At 34.4% G+C, this 14,993-nt stretch overlaps 1 protein-coding gene across 1 annotated transcript in view; it reads left to right on the top strand.

The window, feature by feature from the left end:
• The first annotated feature begins 285 nt into the window (after positions 1-285).
• The window catches only part of LOC140049709 (uncharacterized), a 57,298-nt gene continuing 42,590 nt past the window's right edge, over positions 286-14,993 (top strand). The window contains exons 1-2 of the mRNA XM_072094658.1: positions 286-402; positions 7,181-7,279. Of these exons, the coding sequence (XP_071950759.1) occupies positions 286-402; positions 7,181-7,279 (216 nt within the window). The remainder of the gene's footprint in view (positions 403-7,180; positions 7,280-14,993) is intronic.

Below are 14,993 nucleotides of genomic sequence, written 5' to 3'. Positions count from 1 at the left end.
CATTTACACTGAGACTAGTTAGCACTACCGGATAAAGTGTTTACATTTCAGGCAAAGAAACACTTGTTTTACATTTATAAAGTACTATAAAAGTTATACAAGCAAGACAGATGTATACGTATACAATACATTATCTTAAAGAAAACATGAGAGGTTAATAATCTTTATTTAATTTAACAATGTAGCATTATTTAAATCCAGAACGTTATTTTTAATTGATCACATTGCATTGATTTCAGGACAATATTATAATACTTTGTTTAGAATGAAAAAAACTATAACATAATGTTTGTAATATTTCAGGATGGTTGGACACCTTTACATTTGGCTGCACAAAACGGCCACACAGATGTTTGCACTGTATTGCTCAAGGCAGGTGCTACATTGGATCTTCAGGCCAAAGTAAGTGTTACACAAATTAATAATTATAATATGTGCTATATAATTCAGTGTGATTTAAAAAGTATTTTACAATTTAAAGGGCGTACCAGTAATAACATATCTAAATGAAGCAACCACATATTTTCAACAACCGTCCGCGGTATAAAAATGATTTTCGGGTTGATATAGTTTTTCCTCTCCTCCAATATTTGCGACACATATATTTTGCTTTTTTTTTCACGGGCCACGCCTGTAGTTTAAACAAAATGACATTGTACTGCAAAAAAAAAATAAATAAATAAAAAATTTAAAAAATCCATTTTATTAAAAAATCATCGAAGTATTGTGCAGGGAAAATTATAAAATTAGCGTATAAAATTATATCAGAAATTGATATAGCCGAATGGTACCCGAGTTGTTGAGTTGCTGTTAGGTTTGAAAAGGTTGCGCGCTATCTGTATGTACTGCATTGCCATTGAGACCCAGGGTGCTTTGACCCATGTTGCAAGCCATTTAAAACGTGTTTTTTATTAATGACCCATTGATGATTGTCATTATTTGATGTTTGATTTAAAGTAAATACCGTAAATCTTCTAATAGTAACCCACCTATAATTCAATCTATAATAAGAACCCACTACTCCAATAATAACCCCCTAGTCACAACAACTATTGACAAAATGACACTAAAATCAAATTTATTTTGGTTTTAACACAATTTATTCCTTAAAAACGCCATTTTTTACAATGTGATTATGTCGATGATCCTTATTTGTATGTACTTCAGCTTAGTCTCAATTATTGTTCCATTTTTAGTTCAAAATAAGGATATTTTAATACATCCCCTTGACAGTTCATCAATCAATATTTGTTTTCGATTTGTTTTCGGCCACAAGTAGCGACATAGGACATAGCGACCAAGAGACCGTGTTCGCTGACTATCTTCCCCATTACTTCTACGTTAATATGACTATCATTCAATTTTAAAAATCCAGCAAGAATTCTTGATAATTCATTTTGGACATGTCCAACCAACAGTGCCTCTTCATGAATTCCTTTGTAGACACCTCTATCATCTTTATGACATTGTATCCATTCCCCTGTGATTGGTTTCCAGACTTGTTTATGCACATGGTGGCCCCTGATGTTACTCAAAAATGTAATTTTATACACAATTACACTACTACTAGCTTTCGCTGTAATTTTTTTTAACGTCGAAAATGTGTTTATGCCTAGGATACGCGTGCATGGAAATTCTAGGCTAGTTTATTCGTACTGTTTTATTATTTTGCTGACAGGAAATGTTGGGGGTGGGTTACTATTTTCAGGTACCTAATTTAAGATTAGTAATCGTGACCCACTACTCTAATAGTAACCCTCCTTCTAATAATAGTAACCCACCCTAAAAAACATTCAAAGAATAATAACCCAGGGTTCCTATTAAAAGATTTACGGTATACCAATTAGGCCTACCGCATTTATTTGAATAAATGCCCTCTCCCCCAATAATAATGGAATATCCAACCTCCACCCTCTAATAAACGCCCCGCCACGTACATTACAAACCTAACACCCACCACCGACATCACAAAAACATCATTGTTTGTATATTTCTCATTACTATGTAAGGATGTGGACGACAACACAAAAGGAAAAACACGCCTTTTCTCACGGTCCGGTGGTGTATTTGGTTTTAATTTGTTTTTAGCATAACAATAGAGATCAGTATGGTCCTGAAAACCACAAAATAAATACAATGAGAAACAAAAGTAAATAATATTCTAAAATACAAGCCAATTCTTAGTAACGACCTCAACTTAACAGGCGACTCTAATAAAAAGGATTCTCTCTGAGAACTGCGACTATTACATCAAACGGCACGTCTACCTAAACAGCTTCTGTATACTTTGTTAGAGTATACAAATACCTAATTAATTACCTACACAATTGCATCATAAGTGCCTGAATATTACTATTATATTACTAGAATAAATGCATGTTGGAATTTACTCACACTATTTGAATACTAAACTTAGTCTATTCATTGAATCAAGGAGTTATAATCTTAGGTTTGTGTAAAATATATAAACAATAACAAATCCATGGGCGCAGCCATTTTGTATGATAAATAGAGGGCGCACTACATGACGATCTATCACGAGCATGGTAGCCTCGTGTGTACAAATTAATCAAGTGTGAACTGTAGGATGAACTATTTTATACAAACTGTTAACTAGAAACTATCTCCTATAAACTAAACATTACTAAATCTATCTAAACATATTTTGTTCATTAGTACGCAAACTTAAAGAAATGAACGTAAACGACACATTGACTTCATGGATATATAATTTCTTAACAAAAAGGTTCCAGTATGTTAAACTAAACGGTATTTTATCTGATAAAAGAACTGTTAGCATTGGCACGCCACAAGGGTCTGTTATCTCCCCAATGTTGTTTTCACTGTTCACCAGCAGTTTCAGAGCCAATTCAAATGAATGTTGTATAGTAAAATATGCAGATGACACAGTCATCACTGGATACATTACTGGCAATGATGAAACAAGCTATAGACAACTAGGATGTGATTTTTATCACTGGTGCTGCAATAACAACCTGAAACTAAACATAAAGAAAACAAAAGAAATGCAAATTGATTTTAGGAAAATTAAAGAACCCTTAGAACCTCTGATTATAAATGAAAATGAGATTGAAGTAGTAAATGAGTACAAATATCTGGGTTGTATAATTGACAATAAGCTAAATTGGATAAATAATGTAAATAAAGCCACATGCAAAGCCAACCAAAGGATGTTTATTTTAAGAAAAATGAAGTACCTACAAATTGACAAAACTATACTTAAATTGTTTTATAACTCTGTAATTCTCAGTGTAATACTTTTTTGTAATGTTTGTTTTTATGGTAATACAATGCAAAAAGATAAAATTAAACTTAATCGAATAGGAAATAGAGCAATTAGACTAGTAGGAGAGCACTTACCTGATGTTGAATCCTTGTATAAAGAAAATGTGTTAAAAAAAGTAAAAAGTATCATTGATGATGAAACACATCCTCTTCACAAACAATTTGCTCTCATGAATTCTGGCATAAGACTACGTGCACTTAATACCAAAACAAAACGGTTTAGGTGCTCGTTTGTACCTAATGCTATACACTTATATAACTCCAGAGTACAAAGGTAAAATGTAACCGATAATTTTTTATCTAATTTTAACAATTTTTAGCCTCTTAACTTTTTGTGTGTGTTTTTGTAAATTGTATTTTATATTTTTGTATTTTGCCAGTTTTCAAATCACATTTCTGTTTTTAAATGGACAATAAAGTATATATGATATGATATGATAAAGAAGGTTTATCACAAAAGTATATATTATAACATTATATGGCATAAAATCCTAGTTCAAAGATTGTAACACAATACTATTCAATAGGCTTCCTAACTGCACATTCCATGAGTCAAGGTTAACCCAAAACAAATGTCTAGGCCTATGAATGCAATCATCTTAAAATACAACATTAATGTTTCTTAAACATAACATAATCTTATAAATGCATAACAAAGTAATATATGTATAAAGTAGAGTAATTACCTTTTAATCAGATCTTTAATTAAGTAAGAGACAAAACTATCTGCTTCCTTGACCGGTTCATGAATACAAAAGAAAGCAAATCATTTGAAAAAGACTGTTACAATTATTGGGGGCAGCAACACCTATAGGGGGCAGTATTTAATTATCACATGATTAGATTAATCCCCACATATACATAGATCTAACGATGAGCGTTCCTTTAATGTTTAATTTTACATGACGTATTATTCCAAATGGAATGTATGGAATGGAATTATTAATTTCGCTTTAACAAATTTAAAAAAAGTACTATTGTTCCTATAAAACTAACCCTCATAAGATTCACTTTAAACAAATTAATACTAAAACTAGAAAGCCACTCCGAGAGTGCATACCTCCGCCTACTGTAACATTCTCCTACATAAGATTTCTCCGGTAAAAAATATATATATATATTTGTGTGTGTCTTAATGCTGTTTGTGATTTAGGCTAATTTCATTACAAGCATGTGTATGCGAGTTTGGTGTAATGGTTATGTAACAAGCCTTTCAATTAACAATAGCTTCAGTTGACTAACAATAGAACAGCAACGCGAAAATCAAACGAGTGAATTTGAAAAGAAATAGTTTTTTTAAACAACTCGCATAAAAAACGTGCACATTAAATTCAATTATGTTTTAAAATTACAAAGCAAGATTGCTAAAAAAGGAAGTTTTTTGGACAAGTAGTTCTCGAGAAAATGCAATTTCAGTTTACTTGTTACTTTAAGACTGCTCGCCGGCTTTTGGAAAATTCTGTCCTATCTTTTAACAAAAAGTATACTAAAAAGTGGTCCAGAATTGGGACTGTGGTCCCAAATGGTCCCAAAATTTAATGGAATGATCCTTGACCACATATCTATCTGTCTATTCATTTTGGTAAAGATCTTGTAATTACTTTTTGAGTAATCCTGCTAACAGGAGGTAAATTGGCGGAGGTAAATTACAGACAATTGTTAATACAATAAACAGACAAACTGTTCATATTCATAAACGAAATTAAATACATTGAGTCGAAAATAGATATCGCAAAAGGACAGTTCTAATACATTGTTAATACCTACTATGCAGGGTGACTTAAAGCGGTTAATTACATAAGTATTAGAGAAATCAATAACACAGATCCAATAACCATCTGACAACGGACAAAAGAAATGCTTCTCTGTTACTTGCAAATCTAAATTTAAATTTGTCAAATCAGAAATCACTATAATTTATATGAATGATGAGCTCAAATTTATTTAAAATCAATTAAGTTCAATCTGAAAACATCATTGATGACGCAAAGTATAGCTAAACATTAATTATACATATTATTGTCAACATAATCGTGATGAAGGTATTGCCGACACACACAGTTACATGATGAAATTAGTTTAATATCTTCGTATACTAAGCGACTTACATTGTCTCCTTACATAATTATTTGAAGTATGTATATCCCAATATCTTTGGTCTGTGTCAAAATTGGAGATTTTAAACCGTGCAAATACCAGGGCACTTTTTCATGACCACCAGCAAGTGAAGTGGTTGACATGGCTACTAGAGTAATGGCTATAGGCCTACTTGACATAATTATTACAGATCTGATTAAACAATGATACTGGATACCGTAACTGTCTATTCCTTGGCTGTTTGGCACATTGGTTATTAGTAATTGTTACTTCATCATCAACATGTTGTTTAAAAGAAGACAAACAAGTACAGGTGAATTATTCAACAATTATACAATTGATATAGCATGTCTTCTCTAAACAGCGCCTATTTAATCAATGTTCCCGGAATTAAACAAAACGATTGCGCAGTTTGTAAAGTGTGTCACGCAATTTAATGTTGATTACTTCAGGTGGAGTACTTAAGGTTAATGCTGATTTTAGTCAATTCCAAGATGATATTGATGACTTTGGTGATTTTAGTCAAGCGATAATAATCTTAAACTGATGCAAATTAGAGGATATCTGGTTTCTGCAAAACTAAAAAATATACCAGCCTATATACCCCAATCAGTATTAATAGCACTGATCTAGTAAGCATGCTGTTGAGGTGCATAATTCCAGGTGACTGAACCAGTGGCTGGGTGGAATACAATTGATAGCAAGGGATGCAGGCTGTTGAGGTCCATATATGATTCCAATTACATCTGAGTTAAACGGATGATAAAGAACCCAGGGCATTTCGTGATGAATATGTGGTTATCCAGTTTTCTGGTTCAAATGTTGATGTTGCAGCAGTTATGGAAGTCTGTTATCAGATTCTACTGTATATAGAAATTGTCACACCAATTTAGGAACCAAGAACCAAACCAATTACCATTCATATGTGATGAAATGTTGCTGATTTCCTAATTCAAGATATTCATTTGAAGTGTGGTCATAGTGATAGAAGTAAGATGACAACAAATTTGAGTTAAATAACTGGATAAACTTAGTAAACGTTTATTTAAGAATAGAGAGGATGGCAGTCGAGTCAAATGATGCCCCATTTGCCGATGTTGGCGTAGGTTGTTGACAACATGAATGTTTTAAAAGTATCACGGTGTTAGAGTACAACATAATTTAGACATAATTTTGAAGTGGAGAGAATGATGTGATGTTGCAGTGTAGTAAACAACCAGCCGAAAACCACGCGTTCGTCAATAAGGTCGAATAGAGCTTGAGGTACTTCAATATTAGTATTCATTGACATTTGAATTTGAAGGCCTATAACTTCATTCAAAACGAACGAACGAAAACATTTCATTAATAATCGTGTTTCATTCGTTTCTGAAACTGGTACATACACATTATGCCTAATGAAAATCTAATTAAAAATAGTATTGTTTTTATATAAATTAGATACATGATATATTACACATATCACACACACTGTCCAATGGTTTAACCTTACAAAGTTTTTTGTTTACAAATTAGATACAAGAAGTATACATACCAGTATAATTTAACAACCTAAAAATTAACTTTGATATGTATGTGTTTGTATTGCAATAATTAACTAACCAATGTAATCATCAAATGCGCTTAGTAGCACTGATTGCACATACTTTAAATATATATATTTAATTATTTAATTGAATTAGTATTACACATGATGACATCTAATTGATTTAGTACAAGTTAGATAGCTTGTTGTAAAGTGACAAAATACTATAACATAATGTTTGTAATATTTCAGGATGGTTGGACACCTTTGCATTCTGCTGCAAATAATGGCAAAACAAATGTTTGCACTATTTTACTCAAGGCAGGTGCTAATTTGGATCTTACAACCAATGTAAGTTTTACAAACATTATTAATACGGGGTGCTATATAGTTCAGTGTGATTAAAATAAATGGTTTAATTTTCAAATTTAAAGGGCGAACCGGTAATAACATACCTAAAGTACTGTACAGTACATTATATATAAATAATACTAAATTAGCAGAACAATTACAACTATGTATTGTTCTGTTAAACTTCAACACAACATGGTACAACATAACAACAATAGTTATTTTCATATCATATTTTTATAATAACAATCATAGCCTGTATAACAACATACTTGATATGTCGTCCTAAACAATGAAAACTGGAAACAACGCTTTTGCAGAATTTATATTATAGAAATCAATCACGCATACGCCTCATTTTTAATTATTCATTATATTCTTCAAACTCATCATAAAAGTCATCAGCAACATTATTTAAAGCATCCGCAGGTTGATTTGAGAGTTTCGATAGAAACAGACAACCTACTGTATACAGCGAAACCATCGTAAAAAAATACAAACCTTTTGTTTGTATTTTTTAAATAGTATCCACGAATAGGCCTATTAATACGATGAAACCAAGTAAAAGAATAAAAAAAAAATTAATAAATATAAATATATGCCTACTGTATAAGCTTACATGTTGTTAATAATGATTTCAGTGCCCATTTATGTGAGATTAGAATTCGCGAAAAGAGATCGTGATTGCAGAGTGAACCTGAGAAACAAAATCCGATATTCTGTTATCTGAAATATGCCTAATTAACCTCATACTATTATAATTTAAGTGCAAAAAACTCACAGTAAGTTTACGTTTTCATACCATTGTAGGTCCTAATAATCGGAATGTAATCAATTTTGATTTGCCAAATATGCTTTTGTCAAATCCGAAAATAATTTGGATTTTTTTTTTTATGTTCATTTCTGTTAATTGTATTCGGATTTGAGAGTAACAAAACACACTGAATAAAACAACGAGCTCAAACATCTATCCAAAATTTGTTTCACACTTTAATTCTGGTTTGGGCGCGTTAGGCCCCGTGTCTAAACTAGCCTAGGCAAGGCCTAATACACAGTAGGTCGTTGTTAGCAGGCCTAATTAAATATTTTAGAATTTAGTGTACCGTATATTTCGGTGTATACATCGCACCTGTGTATAAGACGCACCCTCTAACTGAGAGTAAAACATCGGTATTTTGTATATCGTCGATGTATAAGACGCACTTTATATTTCATCAAAACAATGTTTTTTCTTACCAGGCTCGGCCGCGCCCAGCATCAACAAGAAGGGAAATCCCCCATTCCGTCAGTTCTTTCTAACTTGTTATTCATGAGTTTCGCACCCGCAACATCGAGTGCATGACCGCACGTGTGTGTGTGCTAGCCTCGCTCGATTCTTATCGAGAGGCGCATGTTTTCACGGACAATAGTATTCGATTAGTATCTATGTATCCTAGAAATATGGGTGGTTGCATGCAGAACAACATCATAATTGCGTACAAAGGCGGGAACCCTTCCTTTTGATTTAACTGTTTTAGTCTCACCGGGTTTAAGAAAAATCTTGTGTACTGGACGAAAGCTAAAAATCTTTGGTCTAATGCGAAATGTGTTTTCCTTAAAATTTAAAGTACCGTCGAGTTCAGACAATGTTTCGGTTCCAAATATCAGGTCAATACCTGTCAAATTTTTAACGATTAATGCTGAAATTTTAAATTTGTGTCCTTGGATAAATAATTCGAATTGCACTAAGTTGTTGGCATATAAGAAGTCACCGTTACCTAATCGAAATTTAGTTGTGTTCACTTTAACTGGCTTTAGACGCGATAAATAAAGTGAGGAAATAACGTACGATTGTGAGATTATAGTTCTAGTTGAACCACTGTCAAATAAAGTTAAAACATTTCTACCGTCTGGTAAATTTCCTTTAACGTAATTTCTGTCGTTAAGTAACAAGTCAATCTTATCTGAATTCCCTAAGTATTTTGCCTTAAAATTGTCATATTTTGTATGGGGGGCCAGATTATAGGCGGCATCTAGTCCCCTTTTTAAAAATCCTGCTGGTGGCTAGGGTAGTAATTGTTTGACTGTTGGTATGGGTATGGTGGGGGTAGTTTCCGTAAGAACGGTTTTGTTGTCGGCAGTGCCTTGCTATGTGGCCTGGTTTCCCGCAGTAATAACAGGTTGGGGGAGGTTGTCTATATCTTGGGGTCGGTGGGGTCTGGAATCGGGGTTTGTATGGGCTTGGGCTTCGGTTTCGTCTTGGGATATAATTTCGGGTGGGGGAACGCGAGCGTCGGGTTTCATCATTAAGGGATCGTTTTGTTGTGGCTATATCTAACTTAAGAGAATTTATCTCATGTTGGAGCGATTCGAGACTATTATCTGTTTCCTTGTTGATGTTGAATGAAACTTCCCGTGTGGAATCATCTACGGAAAGGTCAAGGTAATTTTGTGTGCTATTAGTACGATATTGTCAATAGTGGCATCGATTGGGGTGGACATGGCTACAGCTGCTCTACATTTTGGTGGAAGGGTCGAAAAAAATGTATTCTTTATCTGCTGGTCAGCGTATCCAATTCTGTCTGCGGCTGTTTGATTTTGGTTAAGTGTTTTTCGGCGTTGTCTCCAGTGGTATAAGTAATTGAATCGTATTTTCTTATGTGCGCATAGATTGATTTGTTTTTACTCAACCTGTTAATGAATTGGGTTTTCAAGGATTCCAGTGAATCGAACTGCTTTCCCTCAATCCAGAGTCTAGCTTGGCCCTGAAGGCTACGTTTGAAAATACTTATGACATTAATTAATTGGGCATTATTTTCAGGGTTTTCTAAAGTGTGGGCCTCAAGGTAGTCGGTAAACGATAAATAGTGTGCACTACATTGTTCGTGATCGGTGATGGAACCGTCGTATCTTTTGGGAAGGAAATCGGTTTGTCTTAGGTGGGGCACGGGATGAGGATGGACGGGCTCATTTACGATTACTCCGTTATCAACGTCAACCATACTTTATAATTTTATTAATCAAAATATCAAAAACAATTTAGTGTATATATATGTAAACTCTCACTTTTCAATCAAGGTTACAAATCAAAAATCAAAATGGTTTTGACTTACCCCAAATGCTTCGGATCCAATTAAAAACGAATTAAAGGAAATGCAAAAAGTGTTCAACAATGTTCAAGTGTTCAAACAACGAATTCAAAAAATGCGAAAGGTGTTCATCAATTTTCAAAATGGTCAAAAAAGGTAAATATTAAAAAAAACGATCGAAAAAAAAACGGCGTGAAGTTGAAAGTGTCCAAACGAAACAGTTCTTGTCCTCTTGCTTCTGTTTTCCCTTTTGATTCTTCTTGTGTCTTTCTCGATTATCTTCTTTGTCTTCATCCAACGGTTATACGAAATTTAAAAATTCTGCTTGTCTCGATCCAGTTAAAATACAAATTTGAAAAATACAATTCTGCTTGTCTCGATCCGGTTAAATGCTTATTTGAAAAAAAAAAATCTGCTTCTCTCATTCGAATATAATCTCAGCTTGTCTTTTGTGCTAAAGTAAATTTCTGGTTTTCTCCTTTCAAACAAATATGGTTGTCTTCGTCTTCGTCTTCGTGTCTTGTTGTGTTTATTTCTTGTTTTCTTGTTATTCTGTTTTCTCACTCTGTTCCTTATAAAATGTGGGTCTTCCACCATGTAATATAGTGTTATGTTGAGGTACTGACTTCTAATGAAGACTCTTACTCGCTTAACTGTAGTAACACATTGTTTATTCAATAATACGTTATATACTCAATACAATACAATACAATACAATATAGAAACAGGAACAGAGGATACAGTGATGCTGTCGGTGAGGTGTGAGGTGTGTAGGTCTGCTTCTGAAGAAGTGGCTGTGATGTGTGTCTGGGCTCTTCTGAAACTTGGGGGTATATTGGCTTCGGTTCATTTGCATATGTCACTACGTTATCTGTGAGGGTAACGATTGGTCCTAAGTTGGTCCAGGGGTGTTTAAGTAGAAGTGATTAACGGTATAATAAGGTAATTCTATGATGGATAAAACTCATCAGCTTCCTCTTGAGTTGCAGTGATTGTTGGGGCATATACCTACAATAGTGTAATTTTCATGGGTTTGCCATGCAGCCTTACTGACAACACCCTATCACTTATTGGATTATATCCCAGCAAAGATTTAGAGGTCCTTTCTTTAAGGTAAATTCCAACACCTCCATTGCCTGATATCTCCTTTCCTGAATAGATAACCATACCACCTTCTTCTGGTCTAAAATGTCCTTGTCCTGCCCACCTGTGCTCTGCTACACCCAAAACACTTATGTTGTAGTGAGTTGCTTCACTGATGTGCCTAGTTTTCCAGCTGCCATACTTCTCACATTCCATGTTGCTATTCGTATCAAGTTTCTTAGTCGAATTTGTTTGGTTACAACACTACCTCCGTCAAGGCATCGAGTTTCCCGCGGTCTTTGGCTCATGTCCGTCATCTGTAACTCGTCAGCCACCTTGTTTCCGTCGGTTCGGTGTCGGTCGTCGATGATGAGGGATATTCCTGAGTTCTGATTGGTTGACGAACAAGAACCGCGCTTGCGACGCCTCAAAAAGTTGACCAAGGTTCAACATTTGAAAATTTGCGTGTGTTTTCAACGCGTTAAAGTTGAAATTCGACTATCGTACAGTGTTCGCTTGTATGTTCACACTGGAAGCGTCCATCGCCTGCCGCGTGCGTCACCTTTTAACGCGAAATTCGCTGCTTCGCCTTTGGTGTGCACCTGCCTTTATCCTATACAAATGCGACTCTTCGCCAGTAAAATCTCTGAGAGCTTCCGGCCTGGCAGTTCCACCATCCACTCTCATATCGGGTTGGTTTCAAAATTGTTCTGTCATAATGAGTGATTAGCAATACATACACGTGGTAGGTCGCCGTTGCTTTCCACTGTCGCAGTATCCACCTCACTTGTGGATAGTTGCGCCAGCTGTTGTTCAGTTGCCGCTGTACTGGTAACATCAAGATGACAGTTTGTCGGCTGTTGCTGTTACAACTCATCATCCTGCTGCCGATGATGGATCCGTAACCCCCTACCCTGGGAGCCTGCTCGGGTTTGTGGCGCCGACCATACCCGCCAGTCATGGAGTGTGGGTGAAATTTGTTTATTGTGTGCATTTAATAGAGGCTAGCTCCACACACAACCTCAGCCTACTCTACCTGGGTGTAGTTTGTAGTTTAACGTCATAACCATGAGCCTACTAAAGATATTAAGATTTTTTTTCCATTTTATTCTTTAAAAGGTACAGTATCAACAGTAACATTTTTGCTTACTGACAGTGACAAAATCTATTGAAATTGTATGTAATTTTTACTAAATAATGCGTTAAATATATGGATTCCACAGAGTTTTTAGCCCTCTAATTAATTTTGCTCTTTTGGCGTTCCATAAAAACCAAAATATTGAACATTGAGTGTGCGAAATTCGCAAACAGTATGCGAGAAAAAGGTCTCTAAAATCATCAATTTAACGTATTTATTCTACTTTTATGTGATTTTTCTACTAATTCTAAGGTGTGGTATTCAGGATAAAGTTGATTAACAAATGTCGAGTTAAAATACAAGGCAAGTGCAAAAGGGAACTATAGCGGGCTTAGCGGCTACTAGGCCCGTGCTTCTTCAATTTCGGTGATTTCTTGCCTCGCAATTTTGAGAAATGATAAAATGATGCCTCGCATTTTTTTGATGATGGTAAAATGATGCCTCGCATAAATGTCTGACTTGCCACGCTTGCCTTCCCCTCCTCGCGTGCCTCGCTGCCTCGCACTTTGTTACTACCCCTGCTTACAGGAGGTCAACTAATTAGATGAAGAACAAACAGGCTTTTCGAAAGTACGGCCGTTAAGGGAGCCAACTTTCGGGGGGTGAGCGCTCATGGGGGTTCAACTGTAATACTATAATACTAAAACTCTGAATTTTAAATCATCGTATATGGCAAAGGTCCATATTAAGGTGACTAATCAACATAATGTTTCATATATCATAAATGTGAAGTTACACTAACCACTTAGTATGTGGTCAAAATAAAAATTCTCGAAAACATAATTTTAGCTTTTTGCAAATACATATTCATTTAGATGTTTTATTTGCACTCGCGTACAGCTAATCCAAATGTATATTATAATTATGATATATTTCATTAATAAACTAAGTAGGCCTAGTATTTTGAAAGGTCTATGTTTTATAATAAACAACAAATTTTTAATCCGCCTGTAATACTAAAATAGTATCTAAGTTTCTAAACTATGGAGCACACAGCCCATTACAATAAATACAACAATACACCGAAATCCAAGTAACCCGAGAAAAACTCTGTTAGAAGGAACATTTTTAGTGTTTCTCCTGCCATGTCAACATTCAAAATGTACTACATTAGGATATATAATAATGTACGTTTTTTAGGTCAAATGCTTTGTCGTGTCAAATAAAACGGTCTCAAATGTCACATACTATAGTATTATGTGCACAAATACACTAGGTATGGTTAGCAGTACATCATGTGTTTACCAATACACTAATATTATGTTTACATTTTTGTTTCTATCAAAGCAGGTGAAACACTCGACATTTTATAACACAAAATGCAATATGAAAATACCCCCTATGAAATTTATTTATTTATTTATTAAAACATATTTAAGCAGGATAACATAATTCAGAAAAAAAAGATCATAATTTTCTGTTTTCCAATATGGTCTCGCAAACAACTTAAAAACACAAAAATTAAAAAATCCAAGACAAAAAATACAACAATCAGTAATAGAACGTTCAAAAGAAAAAGTATGGAAAAACAATTATTTTTTTGAGAACTAGAATGTACTCGTAATTTATTATGATTATACCAATTTCCAACGTTATTCATAATTGTTTGCAGTTTGATGTTGACATTTTCCATTGCATTTCCAGTAGTGTAGATGACGACATCATCAGCAAAAATACTACATGATCCTGGGTAAACATATTGAGGAAGGTCATTTATAAATAATATGAATAAAATTGGTCCTAAGACACTACCTTGTGGTATGCCAATTTTGACTTTTGTATTTTTAGATAATTTATTATGATATTTAACTATTTGTTTACGCTGGGAAAGATAACTTTTGAACCATTTAAAAATGAGGTACAAAAGCCGGCGAGCCGAAATCCGCGCGCTAAAAATAACTTTGGAAAACACCTACCCATTTTCAAAACACGATCGCACGAGGTCCATAATAGGTGGTGGAGTAATTTTTGTTGCATGTTATCAGGCTTTAAATACTCTTTATTTTGATATGTAAATCGGTTATTATTATTATGTACATCCGCCTCAAATGTCAATTTTAACGATAAAAATTGAATTTTTTAGTCTTTCTCATTATCAAAATCTGGCTAATTTAGTATTGAATTGAAGCTAATTTATATTTCTGTTTGATAAACCACATCGTTTTATTTGACTTTGCGTGGACCTCGTGCGAAGAGGCCAACAAGACCAACCACTGAAAAAAATAATCCCTACCATAAATATCAGTGTTTACCATTTTCCTTACGGGGGGGGATTCAGTTCTCCGCTTATTACTAAATTACCGTCGCCCAGACAATGTGCATGGTATGCATGTATTAGCGCGTTAATTAATGATTGGATAACCCCTGCAGTGGACTGTTCCATTTTCTGAACTAGTCTTCGCCGCACACGAGGCATGTCGAAAAA

Source organism: Antedon mediterranea, chromosome 5, assembly GCF_964355755.1.
Source record: "Antedon mediterranea chromosome 5, ecAntMedi1.1, whole genome shotgun sequence".
Lineage (NCBI taxonomy): Eukaryota > Metazoa > Echinodermata > Crinoidea > Comatulida > Antedonidae > Antedon > Antedon mediterranea.
The sequence above is the reverse complement of the archived record's forward strand: the minus strand, read 5'-3'. Positions and strand labels throughout refer to the sequence as shown.